The sequence below is a fragment of the Suricata suricatta genome, chromosome X (genome assembly GCF_006229205.1).
Source record: "Suricata suricatta isolate VVHF042 chromosome X, meerkat_22Aug2017_6uvM2_HiC, whole genome shotgun sequence".
Taxonomy (NCBI): domain Eukaryota; kingdom Metazoa; phylum Chordata; class Mammalia; order Carnivora; family Herpestidae; genus Suricata; species Suricata suricatta.
This window is the reverse complement of record NC_043717.1, coordinates 12003711-12023797: the sequence shown is the minus strand read 5'-3', so window position 1 is coordinate 12023797 and position 20087 is coordinate 12003711. Positions and strand designations below refer to the sequence as shown.

Genomic DNA, 20087 nt, shown 5'->3' with positions numbered 1-20087 from the left:
TCCGATCAGGCGAAAGAGAGCGTTTATTCAAAGAACTGTTCTTTATATAGTCTTCAGGGGGGAAAACAAGGCAAGCTGACCTAGGCAGGCTACAGAGTCGAATGCATATCAAAGAAGCGCCCCGACTTTGCCTCAGCAATCTTGGGGGATGGAGAACTAACACTGAATACGGTTTTGATCTTTTGTGTGCCTTGGCCACACACGTCTAGCTCAGCAAGACAGTCGCCAAAGTTATTTTGTCCAGGAAATGGCAATCTCCAGCCTCCAGATGCAAATCTTGTTTACTGGCTCACTCAACGGAGTGATAATCCTTGCCTGAGGCAGACAGAAAACTTGGCGGCCCGACACCTTATTAGCTATATAATTTGCACTATTGACATTTGGGGCTGGATTATTCTTTGCTGTGGCGGGGGAGAGGGTGGGGCAGGGGGGTGCAGTGCTTTGCACTGCAGTACATCCGGGGCCTCCACCCACTAGACATCACTACTAAACTCCTCCCAACCCCCAATTGTGATGCTTAAAATTCCTCCAGACCTTGCCCAACCTCCCCTGGGGTACAGACCAAATAGCCCCCGTTGAGAACCACTGATTTTGAGAAATCCACTTCTGTTCTCTTTCCTTCATCCCATTCCTTCCCTTCCTTTATGGTAGTCATTAAGTCTTCTTTTAAGCATGTTGTCTTTCCATTTAAAAAATACAAGTAAACCTGTATGTCTACTTGTAACCCCCTCTCCATCTTGGATCAATGGTAGCATACTCTGCCCAATTTTTTCTATCTTGCTTTTTTCCCTGAATGCTGTATGCTGGAGATCACTCCACAGAAGGATACAGAGATATTCTTCACTCCTTTTTATAGCTTGCAATTCAGACCATAATGAACCATAGCTTCCCAGCCAGATGGTACTTTTAAGTCTTATGCTCAGAAGACCTAAGACTAGCGAAGAGTTTCTTATGAAGCTTTATTATAAACATATTTCCTGACTAATGGCTGCAATGGCTGTGCAGGCAAATCATGGATTTTCTTTCCTAAGGTAATACTTTGGGACAGGAAGTGATCTTACCAGTAGGTGCCACTATTACATAGCTTTGGCAAGGTTAATTCTTTGTCAACTATTCTTTGCACTGTGTGTGTGCGCGCGTGCACGTGCGCATGTGTGTGTGTATGTGTGTGTGTGTGAGAGAGTGAGTGCATACCCCCATCCATCCACACACGTATATGGATATGTGCTTCCTTTTTAACAAGTCCATTGGCTGAGATGCTTGAGTTCCTGTACCTGTTTGCTTTTTGTACTGATGGCTCACATCAGCGCACCTAGACCTTGCACACGCTTGCCCTGCCATATGCGTCATTCATTTAACCAGTCTCTTATTGGTGAATACTTAGGTTGTGTCCATTATTTTGCTACTTTAAATCATGTTGCAAATTAGTGTCCATGTACATATGTCCTTGCACCACGTGTGGGATGAGTTCCTAGAAGGGGAATTACTAAGTCTGGGATCTGTGCATTTTGCATTTTGATAGCTTCTATACTCATAAGTGAGATGGGAACAATAAAACCTAATTGCTACTGAACATCTTTATGGCCTGCAATCAGTTTGTTGGAGAAAAATAGCCTTAAGAGCCCGCATTTGTGATGATGGCGAGAAGTCCTATTAAAGGAAAAGGCTAAGGTAATAGAATCACCAGGCAGCAGACACCAGGAAGCCTGGGGAAATCACTTAAACTTGAGCAAATAACAATGACTTACAGTGGGTAATGGTCATTCTGGACCTTCTGGCTGAAAAAGTAAATAATTTGGAAACCAGGAGCCCCTTTGGGGTATATTTGCTGCTAAAATCTGTTTCATAGGTGTGGAGGAGGAAAAATAATTTTTTACTCCTCCCTTCTAGGTTCTTGGCTGAGGCCTCCCTGTAATGAAAGGTTAACAAGACAAAAACAAAGAAAGCTTCATAACATGTACACTTCCTGCATACTTGGGAGAGACCTGGGAAAACTGAGTCACTTCCCCAAATGGCCCAAGCCATCACTTTGAATATCATCTCCAGCTAAAGGCAGATGTTGGGAGTGGGTAGCCCGCAATGGAGGAGGGGGGGTTACCCAGAAAAACACAGTAAACAGGAGTAATATTGTTATGCAGATTTAAATCCATGCTTTCTCCATTCATATGAGTTTCTAGAGATTTAGTCGGCCTCTTCCTGATGCGGTGTGGAAGGCACCCTTACACATGGCGATGTCACTTATGCATGTAAATGTCTCTTACCTTAGTAGAGACACTGGCATCCAGGAGAGATATTTAAGAGGAAGAATCTCTTACACACATAAAAGGAGAAGTACATTTTTTTCTAAGAGTGAAGGTAGTCTCTGAGAGTACCAGGAGAGAGTGAATAAAATTTATTTTATTGTGTCATTTCTCTGCTTAATCCACAAGATGAAATAGAAGGCTCCGGGAATTTGCAGAATATTTAGGGTTCTATAGCAAGTCTGAGTTTTTTGACTTTGCTTCAAAGTAGGTTTATATGCTTTCTAGAAAAGGCTTACCACAACCACAGCTGGAAGTGACTTGCATTCTGACTCTATAGCAATCACTTGGCTGCTTGCTGACACCCTTGACCTTGAATTTGGATTCGGATCTCTCCAGTTCCCAGCATTGTGTACTTTTATATTTAGAATATAATATGTTTTTGAAACATATATAGGAAGAATGATTTCATTCCAATATTTAGGTCTGTGAAAAATTTGAAGCATTTTAAACAGATGCAAATAGACGTTTGCGATTGTGAGGTTTGATAGTATTTCAAGTTTAGTTATCATGTATATGACTTCATTTACCCTTTATTGATCTAGGGATTTTCAAAGTCGAAATTAATTTCACATCAGACACCGTGGATTTGCGGAATAGTTACAGTTAATTAAAAGTCGATTCTGGTGCAGGGTCATTTGTGTTGTATGTTAAGCATAATTAATGCATAACATTTCCTACCTCTAGATGAAGCCCTGTTTGAAATATTTTTTCTTCCATATTATTTTCAACAATTTTATATGGAAAGCAAATAAGAAATATTAAAAAAAAAAAACTCAGACAGCCACTGAGAGTAACCTTTCAGGCCACTTTTTATTACTTCGAAGACTGTTCGGCCTTTAGAACATTGAGTGAGTATCTCCCCGTTAACAAAATGGTCTTAGCGAAGTCATTTGGAGCTTAGTTTGGGCTAAAGAACTTTTCTTGGCCATCAAAGGAGCTATTAAGAAGGCAGCTATAGGGGCACCTGGTGGCTCAGTCGATTAAGTGTCTGGCTTCAGCTCAGGTCATGATCTCATGGTTCATGGGTTTGAGCCCTGCATTGGGTTCTGTGCTGACAGCTCAGAGCCTGGAGCCTGCTTCGGATTCTGTGTCTCCCTCTCTCTCTGACCCTCCCCTGCTTGTGCTGTCTCTCTCTGTCTCTCAAAAATAAATAAAAAACATTTAAAAAATAAAAAAAAAAGAAGGCAGCTATATACTGTGGGTAAAATAGCCATTTATGGACCAGTCTGGTAGCCGAATAGTCATTTAATCCTGTCTCTGTGGGGACAGTTAGGTTCAGAGTTGATATGAGGCTGTTAGCCATAGTAACTGCTTTCTGTGTGGAATGAAAAGTCTTCTAGGCATGATGGCTGCCGTCTAATGGCATGGGCATCTTATCCACCCAACCCTCCCCCTTAATCAGGCCTATTTCTTGAAAGGAGACAGTGCAGTGCTCAGAACGAGCCTCCATTTGCGAATCACCAGGTTAGTCTATAATTTTCACAATAAATGGCTAAATGAGTACTTTAAAGCTAATGTATTTGAAAGCTTTTGTACCTTGAGCTCAATGGGAAATGCTTTAGGAATAGGCATTTCAACCACTTAAAAGATTTTTCTGCAGTAGAAATAACGATGCTGGTGGAAAGAGATTATGAAAAAGAAAAAAATCGCTGTACATTTGGAGCTTGTCCACTGAAGCGCTGTCCCAGACATAGTGTATTACAAGCTTACGGCTTTCAGACATAACCAAACATATGGGCAGTGCGTGCGTTAGGCCCACGCGTGCTAGCAGTGCTGTCGACTGGAACTTTCTGCCATGATAGAGTGCTCTGGGTTTGTGCCATCCAATATGATAGATGGCCACTAGCCACATGGGGCTGGGGAGCCCTTGAAATGTTGCTAGTGTGGCCAAGGAACGGAACCTTAAACTTTATTGAACTTTGATTTCTATGTCCATGGCCATGTGATCTAGCTGTCCTCACATGTATTGCAAGACACAGGTAGACCGTAGATACTTAAGACTTCAGAGTTAGCAGGAAATACTGTGGGTTATTGTAAGAGGAGAAGGTTGTCAAAGGCTTGGAGACTTCATCGAGAGGAAGGGAGGGTTAGGCTAGGCCGGAATGTCCAAATTTGCTCATAAAATACCAAGTGCCTTGGCTGAAGCATATGGCTCCTGTAGGGAAGTGGTGGGAAATAGGGGAGATTGCTGTGGATTTGTGGGGGTCCTTGAGTGTCCGTGTCAAAATTATTCCTGAAGGCAATAGGCTTTCCAGTAGAGTGAGTGCTTGAGGAAGGTTCAACAGGCACGAGATAGAGGGGGAAGGTGGGGAGAGAAGACTCCAGACACAGCTGGTTGAGTATTAAGGCAGCCTTAGTCTGCGATCTAAGGAGCTGGGTTGGAGCAGGAGTAGAAAGGAGTAGAAAGGTCTGGCTGGCAGAGCAGCTTTATGGAATGAATCAACGAGATTTAGTGACTAGATACTCAAAAATCATTCATTCAGCAAATAGCTATCAAACCTGTCCCACGTGCCAGGCTCTGAGCGCAACTTGGGGATACCTCAGTGAAAGAACAGGTAAAAATCCTTGTCCTGGTGGAGACTACAGTCTAGTGAGGATTGACGTTTTGTGGTTGACAAGAAGCTGGTACTGTTGATTCAAGAGAAAAATCAGGCGAATCCTCTTAGATGTGGACAATGAGCTCACTCTTGGAGACCGGGCCAAGGAAGCCAATGAAATAGGCATGTACACCCATGCAGCATACAATGCCTCATGCTTTTTCACCCTTCTTGAAGGCTGTCAGACAATAATTTGTCCAAGTCAGTAAATCTTAGCCAGGTAGAGAAGGTATCTCTACCGTGCCTTTCCTGTGCATTGCCACTAGGAGGCCTTCCCTGCTTGCCCCACCTGCCCTGGAGGCCTCCTGCCCCGCCCCAGCCTCCTTCTGACACCCCCCACCCCTTGCAGTCTCCTTGTTGCTGCCACCTCATCTTCCTAGAGCACATTCACATCACTGTGCCTCCTACACCCTTCCTCTCCCTGTCTGACCTTGGTTTATCATGGCAAGCAACGGCTCTCAAGCCCACGTGCCCTCTAATTCTTCGTAGCTGGCTTTCCATCCAAAGTGTAGTGTGTGTGTTTCTGAACTGCCTTGAACTTGCACATGATGTGTTTACTTGGGGTGTCCTCTCTCTTTGATAGCCCAGTGCTGCCTCTTCGCTGCAGCTTCCCCTCAGAACTCTTCCTGCAAATCCCAGTTGTTCTTGATTACGCTTTTCCCCGACCTGATCCCAGACTTACTGACTTAGGATCTCAGAGGGCTAGAAGTTTATATCTCTTAATGGCATCTTGTGTAACGCCCTGTTCATAATAGTTGCTTTACATATGTTGGAGTTGAAGGAGGTAACATACGTTTATTCTGCGAGGGACAGATGGAGAGACAGCCAGAACTCAGGCTAAAATGGGAAGCTGGCATGACCTTGATATTAGAAGTCAATAAAGCACCTGTAACATAAAATAAAACCCTGAATGATAGACTAATGCTGGTTATTAATAGAGATGTGAAAATCTGAAATAAAATATGAGAGTGCCCAATTTAACAGTATTAAAGAATAATTGATCATGACTGGTCAGCATGTTTAAGCTGAGGATTGAACTGATTAATGCGTTATATTGATCAAAGGAGAGAACCGTCTTGCAGTCTACAGATTCCAAACGCTCCTGCTCACAATCTCTTAACAAACTAGGAAGAGAAGGGGACTTTTTTTTTTAAGTAAGCTTCATGCCTAGCACAGAGCCCAATGTAGGGCTTGAACTCAAAACCCTGAGATCAAGAGCTGAGCCGAGATCAAGAATCAGATGCTTAACCAACGTCCTGAGAAGGGGACTTCTTAAACAAGAGAAAGATGATCTTTTACAAACCAATATCTGGCAGTGAAGTCAATGGGGATCCCTATGCAAAGAAATGAGTAAAAGATGTGCACTATGGTGACTAATGAGGTTGTTAAAATGAGACCAACTAATGCTGTCTGGAGAGTGAAGCTGGCGTTCTCCTACCTGTTTGTAGATTTTTGAATCAATACAAGCTTTTGGAAAATCAATTAGGTGGTCTAATTCACAAACCATAAAAACCTTCATACCCCCTGACTCAGACATTTACTTCCCAGAAATTCTCCTTAGGAAAGAAATATGGTGTGTTGACAGAGGTATGAACAATTACTCATTAGTATAGCATTGTTTAGAAGAATCAGAAATGACAACAGTCAAAGTGTCCCTCAATGGGGAAATAGGTAAGACTATTATGGGGTATCCCTGCCGTGGAATATAATTAGTCATTAGACATTTGTAAGGCTTTTGATGCAGTGAGAATGCTCTTGTATTGAATTAGAATGATACAAATTGTACTTAAACAAACATTTCCCACTGTGTATAAAAATCTGCCTTGTTTCTTGGCAGTAGGGTTAGAAGTCCTTTTTCTTTTCTTTGGTTCAATTCCCCTCCAACACTCTCCCCCACCTCCCACCTTCCCCCACATGGAACTTGAAGGGTACCTGTTTCTTAGATCCTCAGAGTCCCGGCAGCATGGGATGCCAGAGCTGGGAGGGCCCTCTGTCTTCCTGTCCCTTTTATTTTACACATTACCTACCAGAACCAAGGCCACCCCCTCGGTGATGGCGCAGAACTGACTCTTGGTCCTGTAATCCTTCGAGTCCCTGAGAGGGTCATTGATTAAAAAAAAGATAGCAAGTGCTAGAGGTGACTTTAAGATGCGTATCTGTTTTTTGAAGGCTGCTCCTCACTAGCTATTGACTGGAGTGAAATAGGGGCTGAAGTCAGAAATGATGTGAGCCCTGAGTGGTCGGGGAGGGGGAGCAGGAATAGGGTTGTTCTGGTGGAAGACTGGAGTGAGGGCTCTGGCTTGGCTTGTCCGAGTTCTTTCCAAGCCTCTGACGCCATCTTTGTAGTCTTCGTCAAGATCATGGAACTATTCTCAACCTTTAAAAATAAAAATCTATATAATTTGATGCATTAGGCTAAGGTTTCTTTCACATCTATTAAGCCATGGGGGTCAGTACCTGACAAGGAGAGACATGTCCAAGAATTTCTTTATTAACAGTAATTGGCCTTCACAGCCAGATCATTAAAATGGCAAAGAATTAACCAGAGACATTCTTGATTCCGTATAGAATAGGGCCACATCCCAGGCACTCTTCTTTTGGAATGATACGTTGTTTTGCTGTTTTTCCTTCACTGGGATATCTTCTTGACAAACACCTGGAATTCTTCGAAACTAACTTCTCCATCTCCATTCTTGTCCAGTTCTTGAAAGAGGTCGTCTAGGGTGCTGGGGCCCTGGTTTTAGACAGGAAGGATGGGATAGGAGACAGGAGAGAACATGAATCAGTTGCCACTACACATTTCCCCGAAATTAGAGGCACTGGGTCTGTGTTCCACAAAGGCAGCTAAAGTTTCAATGATGTGCTACTGATGGTTGGAGATGGAAACACCAACTTTAGCTGCAGGAACGCTCCCTGCCACTGGACTGACTCTCTTTTTGTTCCCCCTATATCACATTTATTATTTTAATATTGATAATGTGTATTTTATTTTTAAGGGTTTTTTTTTTAACATTTTTGAGAGATAGAGAGAGACTGAGTGAGCAGGGGAGGGTCAGAGAGAGAGGGAGACACAGAATCTGAAGGCAGACTCTAGGCTCTGAGCTGCCAGCACAGAGCCCAATGCAGGGCCTGAACCCACGAACCGTGAGATCATGACCTGAGCCGAGGTCGGATGCCTAACCGATTGAGCCACCCAGGTGCTCTGATAATGTGTATTTTAATATACAGTTGACCCTTGAACACTGCAAAGGTTGGAGCACCAACCACCCCCCTCCCCACACACAGTCAAAAATCTGAGGATTAGCTTTTGCCTCTTCACAAGACTGAATTACACAGCCTACTGTGGGCGGAAGCCTTACTGATAACATATACAGTTGATTAACACATATTTTGTATGTTACATGTATTAAATACTGTATCTTACAATAAAGTAAGCTAGAGAAAAGTGTTATTAAGGAAGTCATAAAGGAGGGAAAATACATTTATTGGACTGCACTGTAAAAAATCCGTGTATAAGAGGACCCTTGCAGTTTAAACCCATGTTGTACAAGGATCAACTGTAATTGGTTTTCTGTGTGACTATTTTTCCTTATGCCTCTGCTAGTTCTGTGTCTGGCTCCAAAGCTGGGCCAGCATATAACGTGGGGCAGCACTGTGCCAGAGCTTTCTGTAGCTTGTGCAGTGCTCCCCAACTGCCCCGTGGGGAGGTCCCCTTGACAGATGAGGAAACTGAGGCGCTGAGACCGCTGCTAACTTAGTCCACAGCTGGTAAATAGAGAGAGGGCTGGTGGCTCAAACATTGACCCTAGAGCTTAACCCCTTAACTAGGCACCACACCAGTTTTTCCCAACCCCCTGGGCTGCGGCGCACCTCTGCGCTGGGCAGGATGACTGGATCAGCGGTTCTTGGACTTTGGTGTGCATCAGAGTCACCAGATGGGCTTGCTGACCTTAGTAAATACAGATGGAGCGGTTCCCACTCCCAGAATTTCTGAGTCACTAGGCCTGGGGTGGGGCCTGAGAATCTGTGTTTCCAAGAGGCTCCCAGGGGATATTGATGTTGCTGGTCCAGGTCCGATCACGTTTGGAGAACCACTACTTGAAATGTTACAAGAGATCATGTTAAGCTTGACTCCCTTTTGACTACTGACTCTGTAGTATCTTTTTTTTTTTAATGTTTTTTAAATGTTTATTTATTTTTCAGAGAGAGAAAGAATGTGAGCAGGAGAGGGCAGAGAGAGACACAGACAGAGTGTGAGCAGGAGAAGGGCAGAGAGAGCAAGAGAGAGAGACACAGAATCTAAAGCAGGTTCCTGGCTCTGAGCTGTCAGCACAGGGCCTGACATGGGGCTCGAACCCACAAACTGAGATCATGACCTGAGCCGAAGTCAGACACTTAACTGACTCAGCCACCAGGACCGCCCCCCCCCAGTTTTTTTTAAATTGTGGTAAAAAACATATAACATTTACCGTTTTAACCATTTTTAAGTGAACAGTTCTGTATCGTTAGGTATGTTGACATTGTTGTACAACAGGTCTCCACATCAAGCTATGTTTTAACCCCTAAGATTCCTATAAAGAAATTTTGTACGTTGCTGTGATCAGAAGACTAAACTAAGTTAGTTACTCAGCATTTGTTGTATAAATACCAAACACTTTCCCTGAAGCATTTACTAGATTCTAACCCATACAAGGTGATGATGGAAAAACTATGGCTTGGAAAACCTTAGTAATTGTTATGAAAATATAATCAGGTACACGACTTGGTAAGTAGATTTTTCAAAACTTATTGTTAGTCTTTTTCCTACCTTTATCCAAATTATAAGTCATCTGTGCTTTTTGTAGTAAATACATAAACCAAAGGAAAATATAGAAAAATTTCCTGGTCTTACCTTTTACTTTTTCTAAATAAATGTTTATTCATTTTTGAGGGAGAGAGTTAAGTGGGGCAGAGGCAGAGAGAGAAGGTGGTGGGGGGGGGGGCAGACAGAGAATCCAGAGCAGTCTCTGTGCTGACAGCAGAGAGCCTGACACAGGGCTTGAACTCATAAACTGGGAGAATCATGACCTGAACTCAAGGTGGATGCTCAACCAACTGAGCCGCCCAGGCGCCTCCCTTCGTAGTCTTAACTTTTAGAACAACTTGTTTGAGCAGGTTGCCTAGGCTTTCCTGTCTGATTATTATTTTTCTTTCTTTTATTATTATTCCTTCCTATTATAATTTTTCCTTTTGGAAAAACTTCAGGTGTTTTTTAGAATTTAATCTTTCTCGGGGCACCCGTGTGGCTCAGTCAGTTGAGTGTCTGCCTTCAGCTCAGGTTATGATCTCCCGGTTCATGATCTCGCAGTTTGTGGGTTCGAGCCCCACATTGTGCTCTATGCTGACAGCTCAGAGCCTGGAGCCTGCTTCGAATTCTGTCTCCCTCTCTCTCTGGCCCTCCCCCACTCATGCCCGGTCTCTTTCTCTCTCAAAAATACATAAACATCATTAGAAAAATTTAATCTTTCTCAAAGAACTTTGTTTTAATTTTTAATTAGCAAGTCTCTTTTTCTGGGGCATCCAGCTGACTTAGTAGAGCATCTGACTCTGAATCTCAGGGTTGTGAGTTCAAGCCCTGCATTGGGCTTAGAGCCTACTTAAAAATAAATAAAATAAAAAAAGAGAAAGTTTACAAAGATCTTTTCTGCTAGCACCTTTAACTGTTTCTAGTAGTTATTTTATATTTTAACTGTTAGAAAACGAGGCGAGATTGGATGATAAGGTCATTGAGTTCAGCCACTCTTTAGTGCTAAACACAGAACCCTCAGCAACGGCAATGAGAACCTTCTCACCCTCATACTGCCAGAAGAGATGTTTCTGGTTAAAATCTGGGAAGCAAATGCTTTCTTCTGAAGTAACAGCTAAATAGTAACCAAGCCGGATGAAAGAGTTGTGCAGTCGCTTCCATTTTGAGCATCCCCTTTAGTTGCGAAGGAAAGTATTCTGGAGCATGGAGAATCAGCCTGCCTCTCTTCTTTATTGCTCCAAGATGCACTTTGATTTTGACAACTCTGGGACGGTTTTGACAAGAAACCATAGGGCTAAAGAGATTGAATCCCTTCCTGGAAGTTGTTTAGTAGAGCGTGGCGGCCTCATTAACACAGATTTAGGTGCTTAACGCAAATTAACACATTTAAATGCTTTTCAAATATAAATGGGTGTCACCAGATGGCAATTTGTCATCACAAAATGGGTTTTCTTTGCAGATTGCAGAGTCAGCGTTGGTCTTCTTGACAGATCCTACCTATAACAATGAAGCACGTCCAAGGCCAACTAATACTGTTTTTGCAGACCTCTTTGTTTTCCTAAAGCCTGGCACCTGCACGGAGGTGCTGAGTCCAGGCTGAAGGCTTTGTGTGTTTGCTTGGTGACCTGTGGGTCCTCTAGGTGTAACTTTACCTTGGCTTCCATGTGCTCCGCCCTAGACCTAGCTGGGGTGGGTATTGCACTTCTCAGCCTCTCCCTCCTGTCCTTCCTTGTCACCATCAGAGTCCGTCCCCCCCCCCCCCATTTCTGTGGGCTCTGTGGTTGTGCACTCACTTTCAGTAAACTGGGAAATTCAGTCTGAATCAATAGCTTCAGCTCCTCCTTCGACAGCTGGTCTGGATCACCTTCTTTGGCTGCGTACTTTGCAAAAATGCTCTTCAGTTCTTCAGGAGACTTTTTTACACTCATTTTGGTGTCCTGTAAATCAGGAAAGGAATGAGCTCACCAGAAAGCCGGGATGGAGTTTTATACCGATGATTGCCAGCACTTTAGTGCCTTCGGGCTCTTTCCTTGGTGTAGTAAAAATAATCATCTTAGTATGTTCAATGTCTATTCTTAGAGTACATCTGTTAGGAGATAGTCCCCAGAGCCACACACTTTTATTAGTCATTGTGACATTCTCCACATTTTATGTGTTGGTCTATGTTCCGAAGGCTACAGTCTCGAGGAAACCTGACCATGGCTTTCAGCCTCTAAGTTACTGGTAATGTCTTTAGATGGCAGAGACCTGCTTTCTCTCCTCGCCAGTATCTTTGGCACCATCTGAAAAGCAGCAGAAAGAGCTCCAGGAAGTACTATAATCACACTTACCTGGTTGCCCAGCAGCAAGCCAGCGAGAAGGATCCAATAGGAGTGTGAAGAGTTGAACAGGAGGATCGTGACTTTTATAGTCTTTACAGACACACCACCCTGATTATGAAATTTTCCTTTTGCTTGCCATTTGAGGGTAATTATTAATGGTTTTTGAAACCCAAGCTTAAGACTGCATGAACCTCATAATTAAGGGCAAGATCCAATAAATGGCCACCTCAACAGTTGCTTAATGGTTCAGAGTCCCAAGAGTAAACTTGGGTCCCCCCTCCCTTACATTGTATTTTCCATCCAATATGGCATTACTGTATTTGCTGAGTGTTCACATTTCGGAAAGCTTAACTAGGCAGGGTTGTATATTTTTCCAATCTGGTTGCATATTTAGGCTCGAAAAAATAAACTTTCTTCATATCTAGACAAAAGTGCTATCCCGGGTGGTCAATACTATATAGTCTAAGAAATCGCAGTTTTGCTGTTGAAGTCCCTGTGATGTTTCCTACAGATTAGGTGCTTAAATATTTGAACAACTGAATGAATGAAAGGACAGAAGTATCACTGAGAAGTAGGTAATTTGTGGTTTTATTTGGCAAAGCAAGCTTACCAAGTAGCGTGGTCATTTTTCAACTCTTCCGTTATTTGTTGCTCCCGAGTCTGCTTCCCTACCCTCCCCATTACCCCTTTCCTTACCAGATATAAAGGTTTTTATTTTAATTGAAGCATAGTTGACATGCAATTTTACGTTAGTTTCAGGTGTATAACTCCTTTTCCCCCAATATATTTTGTTAATCATTCTGAAAACTTGTGAAAATACTTGCCTTACTTTTATTCAGTTGGAAATACTTCAAACTTGTGGAACTGCCAGGATTTAAAATTGGAGACTAAATTTATTTCTACTGGAACGAGTTCTATGAAAGAACAAGGACGTTTCCAAAGGGCATTAATCTAATACTGATTGTAACTCACCACACAGGGTTCCAGATTGACTTTAAGTGTATCATTTTCTCTGACCCTTCATTATATCATGTATAAATTGAGCATTGAGCCACTGGACTATATTTTTTCTCTGACACTTTTCAGTTCTAAACGTCTAGGGCCTTATTTACCTTGGAGAACAAATGTGAAATTTTACAGTTTCTTAAAGAACTTCTCACCAGTCCTGAGCATTTATCATTCCCTGTGCCTTCACTGTCCTTGCATATGTTATTCTTGCTTTTATTACAGATTCTTTGACTTTGGTACTCACCGGTATTGACTATATATGAACTCACTTCCTGGAGTAAGGATAAGCATTTTGGTTTTGGTTGTTGTAAGATTTTATGCAAAAATATTCTGGTTTTGGCAATGCATTTTAATGAAGATTTTAGAGCATTTCTGGTGTTTTTATGCTTATGCTCTGTTTTCCTTGGGAGGAAGTCAGCTTTTGTTGAATAATCACAGCAAAAAAAAGATCTTTTTCTTCCAACACCTTAAAAAATTTTCAAATCTACAGAAAGGTTGCAAGAATGGTCAGTGAACACCTGCCTACCTTTTGCCCAGATTCATTTGAGAATCAGTTGCAGACCGATTTCCCCTCTAAATAAATACTCCAGCAATCTTGTCTCGTAAGGACAAGGACATTCTTCACAATCACAATGCCATTATCGTGGGCCAAATTCAAATTTCTCCAAATGTGGAAATAGCATCTTAAATCATCTGTTCTCTTAAATTACCACCTGTGAGCTAAAATCAACATGGCGGTTGTTATATTTCTTGAGTCTATACCCAAAAAAATTATTTTAATGACTATATAAGTATATAATTTTAATAACTGCATATCATATGACAGGTATATGTTATATATGATACATGGCATATATTGTATATATGGGGTGTGTGCATGTGTGTGTGTGTGTGTGTGTGTATGAAATGAACCCTAAGAGAAACATTTGGAACAGTTTTTGGTTAGCAGTCCTGCAGGCTACGCATCTAGAGTTTCAAGGGAGGACCTCTGATTACCAGGGGTGCCTGGCGGTTCAGTTGGTAGAGCATACAACTCTTCATCTCAGGGTTATGGGTTTGAGCCCCACACTGGGTGTGGGGATTACTTAAAAAGAAAATCTTTAAAAAAATAAATAACGAGGCCCAATGCTGTTTGTTGTCAGAATTTATGCTTGGAGTAAACACTAACAGAACTTGAAAAACACCCCGTGGGTCTGAAATTTTCACTTGCTCACCTCTACCAGGCCCATCTCTCATCTCTTAGGTTTCTCTCTCTTTTTTTAAAACCTTTTTTTTAACGTTTATTCATTTTTGAGTCAGACCTAGCATGAGTGGGAGAGGGGCAGAGAGAAAGGGAGACACGGAATCCGAAGCAGGCTCCAGGTTCTGAGCTGATAGCACAGAGCCTGTGCAGGGCTCGAACTCACAGACTGCGAGATCATGGCCTAGGCGAAGCTGGACACTCAACCGACTGAGCCACTCTTCTGTTTCTCTTTATCTGTGGTCTCAAGTGTGAGGATAAACCCGCAGTGGGAAACACGAAATCCACCACTAGATACTCTCATGAAACATTAACTAAGAATACATGGAGACAGGCGATAAACACAGGGTGTGTTCAAAAGAGTGCATTTTGAAACCAGAGAAGGGGAAAAAATGACAGGCACCAAGATTGGTAATGGAAAAATGGAGAGGCAAAGGTTAGTTATCACCTCACCATTCAATTGCTTGATCTTTGGACAGACTTAAGTATTTCCTAGGGACGCCAAAAGTAACTTATTTTAGAAGCCCCAGTACCAAGGGCATCCGTAGCTGTGTTATTTGACCCGAATTCCATAGCAGGTGGCGCCTCAAAAAGCACCTTTGGGGGACGGCTGGGTGGCTCAGTCGGTTAAACGTCTGACTTCGGCTCAGGTCACGATCTCATGGTTCGTGGGTTTGAGCCCCGCGTCGGGCTCTGTGCTCACAGCTAGCTCAGAGCCTGGAGCCTTTCTTCAGATCCTTTGTCTCCCCCTCTCTCTGACCCTCCCCTGCTTACGGTGTCTCTCTCTCTCTCAAAAATAAATAAAAATATTAAAAAAAAAAAAGCACCTTTGGGAGGAGAGTCCCGCAGGAGGACCTGCAAAACAAATGGGCAGGCAGTGCTATCCTGAGTTCGTGTTGTCTCTGATCCTGAGGTTTAGAAAGGAATCTGACCAGCAAAGCACAGCCATCCCTAAAAGCTGTGGGACAGCTTTGCCTCGCCAGCCTACTCCGTGCGCTGCCACAGAGTTCACGTTCTTTTCCATTTCCAGTCTTTGCCTGGGCCCTGCGTCCCGCTGGTTTGGGTCCTGTGCTGAGGCCACAGAGGTCTCCTGATCCCATTGTCCACGCTTAGTGAGGGCTGCTGCTTCCCTTCGCTGAGTGCTGCCTCCGCCAACCCCCGGCCCTTTACCTTGATAAATCCTCACAGCAGCCCAGTGAACCGGATACCACTGTTACCTGAAGTCTACAGAGATGTTCAAGGACCAGCTCAAGGTCGCAGCACTGGGCAGTGCTAGAGCTGGGATTCTGGCCCAGGTCAAGGCTGTACCCTCAGCGGCCATGCTGCCTTCCCCCCTCAGAAGAGGGCTTGAGTGAGGAGAGCTGGTCAATGTTAGTGTGAGGCCCAGAGGTAGGACTTATGTGTTATGTTCACACCTGAAGCTATAAGAATGTTTTCTTTCTGATGAAAGTAACACGGGCCTTCTTTTACTGGTGGAAAGTGAGTTGAAAGCACTGGAAAATGTAGACGTATTTCTTGGACTGCTCTGTGCCTTCACCATTGTGGATGTCATCATCCTGCTGCCGGTGATGAGGCAGGCTGGGGGGACGGACAGGGCCGCGTAACAGTCCTGTGTTGGGTAACAGGTGTGCTTGGGCTCAGCAGTGCCCAGCCTCAGAGCAGGGCACTTCTCCTCCCCTCCCCTGTGCTGGAACCATCTGCCTGCAGCTTGGGATGGAGACCCTTCCATTGCTCTTAGGCCGCCCACCAGCCCTTTAGTCTGCTCTGCTCATTTCCCATAGAAATCCAGGGAGACTTAATTATGGAGCCCTCAGTTGGAGTCTGACGCTGTGTTGGACTCGGCTGGAGACAGAGAAGAAGCTCCTCGCACTTGATGAGCCCACCCTTTAGCTCATGAGAGGAGGCAGGTCAAGGAGATGATGGAGGAGGCTAAGGTTGTCTACAACCAAGGACTGTGTTAGTATCCTGTGGCTTCTGTAACAAATTCCAGCGAATTTAGTGGCTTAAAACAACGCAATAGAAAAAACCCCACAGTTTTTTTTTTTCTTACATTTCTGGAGCTCGGAAGTATAACGTGGGTAGGCAGGCAGGGCTCCCATTCCTTCTGGAAACTCTAGGAGAGGATCTGCTTCTTTGCCTTTCCAGCTTCTAGAGGTTGCCTTCTCATGGTGCCTTCTTCCGTCTGAAAAGCGGACAATGTAGGGTCTTCAATCTCTCTCTCTTTCTCTCTGACCACCACTGTCATCTGTCTCCTTCTCTGATTCGGACCCTCCCACCGATAATCCTGGATAGCCTTCCTACCTCAAGACCCTTAATATACTCGTGTCTGCAAAGTCTCTTTTGGCACGTAAGGGAACATATTCACAGATTCCAAGGAGTAGGGCGTGGACATCTTTGGGGGAGGGTCATTATTTGGCCCTACCGCAAGGACTGCTTCAAAATGAATGCACAGCGCACAGATTATTTATTTGGTAGGGTTAGCATAATAGCATGGTGCTAATCATGGGTCAGTGAGGAGAACTGCAGTGTGCCCTGAAAACATGGGCTCGCAGGGAATGGCGGGAGAAGGCATTTTAGGAAACAGTGAAGAGACCATATAGGTGTAGACAGTTGTGGGGAGCGGGGCAGAGGAGCCACCGGCAACGCACCTGTCCGGCCAAGGTGGAACCACAGGTTAGGACACGTTGGGAGAGCTTAGCCAGACCGGGTTCCCGCGTGAGGTGGGACCGGAGTGCCACGTGCAGAAGAGTGTAGATTTGATCTGCAGTGATGGAGGCTACTATAGCTAGCAGTGTAACACTATGAGTTCATACTTGAACATCAGTTGGTTTGTACTTTGTGTACAACTTGAACATGAGTCATCAGAAAAAAAAACCCTAATGGACCGGAGGAAAGGAATAGGTTGGGGAAATCCTTGTAAAGAATATTTTGAGGAATAGAGTAGAAAGTCTGAGAAAAATCACTGCGGGCTGCATAAGAGACTGGAAACTGCCGGCTTGGGGGATAGGCTCCTTCAGTGTCCCCAAACCAAACGCCCAAAGGCAAGGGACATGACAGAAGCCCACCTAACCAGGGCTCTGTCGGGTCAGTCAGCGTGTGCTACCTCCTACGCTGGAATCTCATCTTTGATAAGAGACCGTAACTTCTCTAGGCTCTGTTGTTAAGGCATTTGGGACGCATGAACCCTGTCTTGAACCCATTACACTTTTACCGTGGGCTGCATTAACTTCGGTAAAGGTTAATCAGTGCTGTATTTATTCTTATGTGGTACTTTTACATCTAACGCTTTATCACCACCAATATTCGTTACTTATTGATCCTTTTTTATTTTTCTTATGTCATATGGCTGGCTCAGTTCCAAGAAAGGACAGATCTGTCGTAGGGATCAGAGACAGCCAGTATTCCAGCAAAATCAGAACAGGCCACGGTAGTCCCTTTGCAATGGAAGAGGCATTTTCCTCTTAGATCCAAATGTAGGATATTTGGGAAATGGAACTAAAACTAAAGCATATTTGAGGTTTTTTTTTTTTTTTTTAAACTACTCCAGTCATGATAAAGGATGTTTTGAAACTGATGTTTCTCGGGCTTTTTGTGGAGGGAATACCAGGCACCCAGACGTTTTCCTGAATTTTGCTGCTGAATCAGTCTGCTCATAACCCGAGAGGCACTCATGCTGCCAACTTTCAAGCTCAGAGGAGGGGCCTGTAGCTGAAGGCAGCTGGTCGGCCCGGCTTGGCCAGACCCGCAGTGTTTTCTCCACCTTCCCCAACCTTCCCCGTGGGGTGTTTAGATTCCACTGGCTCATGCCTGGCTTCCGTCAGAAGACTGAGCGTCTGATGAGAATCCCCAGATGTGGCCTCCTGAGCCAGCCCAGACACAACCAGTGACTCCCCTCTCGGATCTTGCCCTGCTTTTCCCCTTTCACTGCCGATCTGGGCATCATTAGGCATTGGAAACCTACTTCCGCCTGCTCCCTCCTCTTTTCTCTGACTTTTTCTGTGCCTTCTCCACTGGTTTCTGTGCTCACATGCTTTAAGCAGAGGGTCACTGTGGCTGCTATAACTTGGGATTTCTTCCCGTGCTATCATTTCAGGAGAAGGTTGTAGTTACCGCTTCTAAAAACAGCAGGGATAATGTGAACTAATACCCTAGTGGAAGGTCTAAATGATATATTGCTCTGTTTGGGCTTTCCATTTGTATTTTCATTAAAAATAATACTATGTACAAAATTTTAAAAGCCAGCTGGTTCCAAAAGGCCTATAATGAAAATACTCAGTAATCCTCACCCCCTCTCTGCCTCCCTCAAGTCTTCCAGCTGTTTCTCCTGATATTTACCTCCATGTTTTTATTATTTTTATGTATGCATGTATTTAAGTGAACACTACCCCCAATGTGGGGCTCAAACTCAAGACCTCAAGATCAAGCGTCATGTGCTCTACTGACGGAGCTACCCGGGTGCCCCTACCTCCATGTTTTTAAATAATATTCTTATATTGCTCTGTCAGAGATCTCCAGACTTCCCTTTATGTTGGAGGAGTATTTAACACCCTTAGGCAGCCCCTGTGCCCGCTGCATTTTTCTTTTGGAAACAGGATCTGATCTTGTGTCTGTCAAGGCCATCTCCAGTAAGCAGTAAGGCAGGTTTCCTGTTCTCAGATGGGTCATTTGATTTTTCTCAGTGGTTCATAGCAGAACATTTCCTGAAGACCAAACATGCCAATGACTGCACAAACTACATTAAAAGACTCTTCCTCAATAAACTATTAAATAAAAAAAATAAAACTAGGGGGAAAAAAAAAAGACTATTCCGGGGCCAAAGAACCCAACCCAGAAAGTCAGGGTGGATCGCACAGCCACAATACACCTCTAAGAAGCCGGGGGTTTGCGGGGGCAGGGGTCGGCTTATGGCTGGGCTCTTCTTACCGTGATTCACGTCTTGAACTGCAGGGAAAATGGAGGCCGTGGTGGATAGTGCAATCTTATCTGCCTTTTCCTAGAAAATACACAAGGGGCTGGGCGTTTATAAACAGCTCAGCTTTGAGAACCAGAACCTAATGCCCTCTCTCACCTCACTCCAGTAATACTTAATCTAGCCATAATTAGCCAGCCAGAGAAGATAGGAAAGAGGTGTCAAGGTCAAGAGCACTTCAGAACTGAGCACTCCATCCCACGAGGGGAGTAATCAAGTTTTTTTTTCTCCACCCCTTCACCTCGGTGACTCTTGGAGTGCACTTGGGACGCAGGGTTCAGATGGCCTGGAAAGTTCTGGAGTGCTGATAAGATCATACAAGTTCTGGGAAAAGTTTTACTTCAGGAAATTCTAGTTGCCCAGGCTTCCTATAGAGCAGTACATGACATTTAATGTGTGTGTGGGGGGGACTGAAAGGAAGGTTTTGTGAGACAGAAACGAGCAGTTTCATCAGAACAGGTTAATTTGCCCACCTGTCGTCTGTTCTAACAGCTTAGAAAAACAATAGATGAGAGAGGCCTGGGGGGCTCAGACGGTTAAGCCTCCGGCTTCAGCTCAGGTCAGATCTCACGTTCGTGGGTTCGAGCCCCGCGTCAGGCTCTGTGCTGACAGCTAGCTCAGGGCCTGGAGCCTGCTTCTGATTCTGTGTCTCCCTCTCTCTCTGACCCTCCCCGCTCATGTTTTCTGTCTCTCTCTGTCTCAAAAATAAGTAAAACATTAAAAAAAAATAGATGAAACAAAACCATGAGATCATAGCGAACAGTACTGAGAAAACAGAGCGATGATTAACAAGAATAGGCTTTTCACAAAAATTTGGAATTTCTATGAAGTAATCATAAAGATAAATGTGAAATTATTTGGTC

General features: G+C 43.9%; 2 protein-coding genes across 4 annotated transcripts in view; one reads left to right on the top strand and one right to left on the bottom strand.

The window, feature by feature from the left end:
* The window catches only part of CTPS2 (CTP synthase 2), a 94735-nt gene that overhangs the window by 40388 nt on the left and 34260 nt on the right, over positions 1-20087 (top strand). The gene's annotated exons all lie outside the window — the stretch shown is intronic.
* Positions 7376-19242, bottom strand: S100G (S100 calcium binding protein G). 2 transcript variants are annotated; one of them, XM_029930730.1, is made up of 4 exons: positions 19179-19242; positions 16306-16437; positions 11480-11623; positions 7376-7634 (listed from the first exon to the last, which is right to left on the bottom strand). In XM_029930730.1, the coding sequence occupies exons 3-4, from the start codon at positions 11612-11614 to the stop codon at positions 7530-7532; spliced, it is 240 nt and encodes a 79-aa protein (XP_029786590.1). In that variant the 5' UTR covers positions 11615-11623; positions 16306-16437; positions 19179-19242; the 3' UTR covers positions 7376-7529. The 2 variants fall into 2 exon arrangements, with proteins under 2 accessions (XP_029786590.1, XP_029786592.1); XM_029930732.1 differs by lacking the exons at positions 16306-16437; positions 19179-19242 and adding an exon at positions 12017-12050.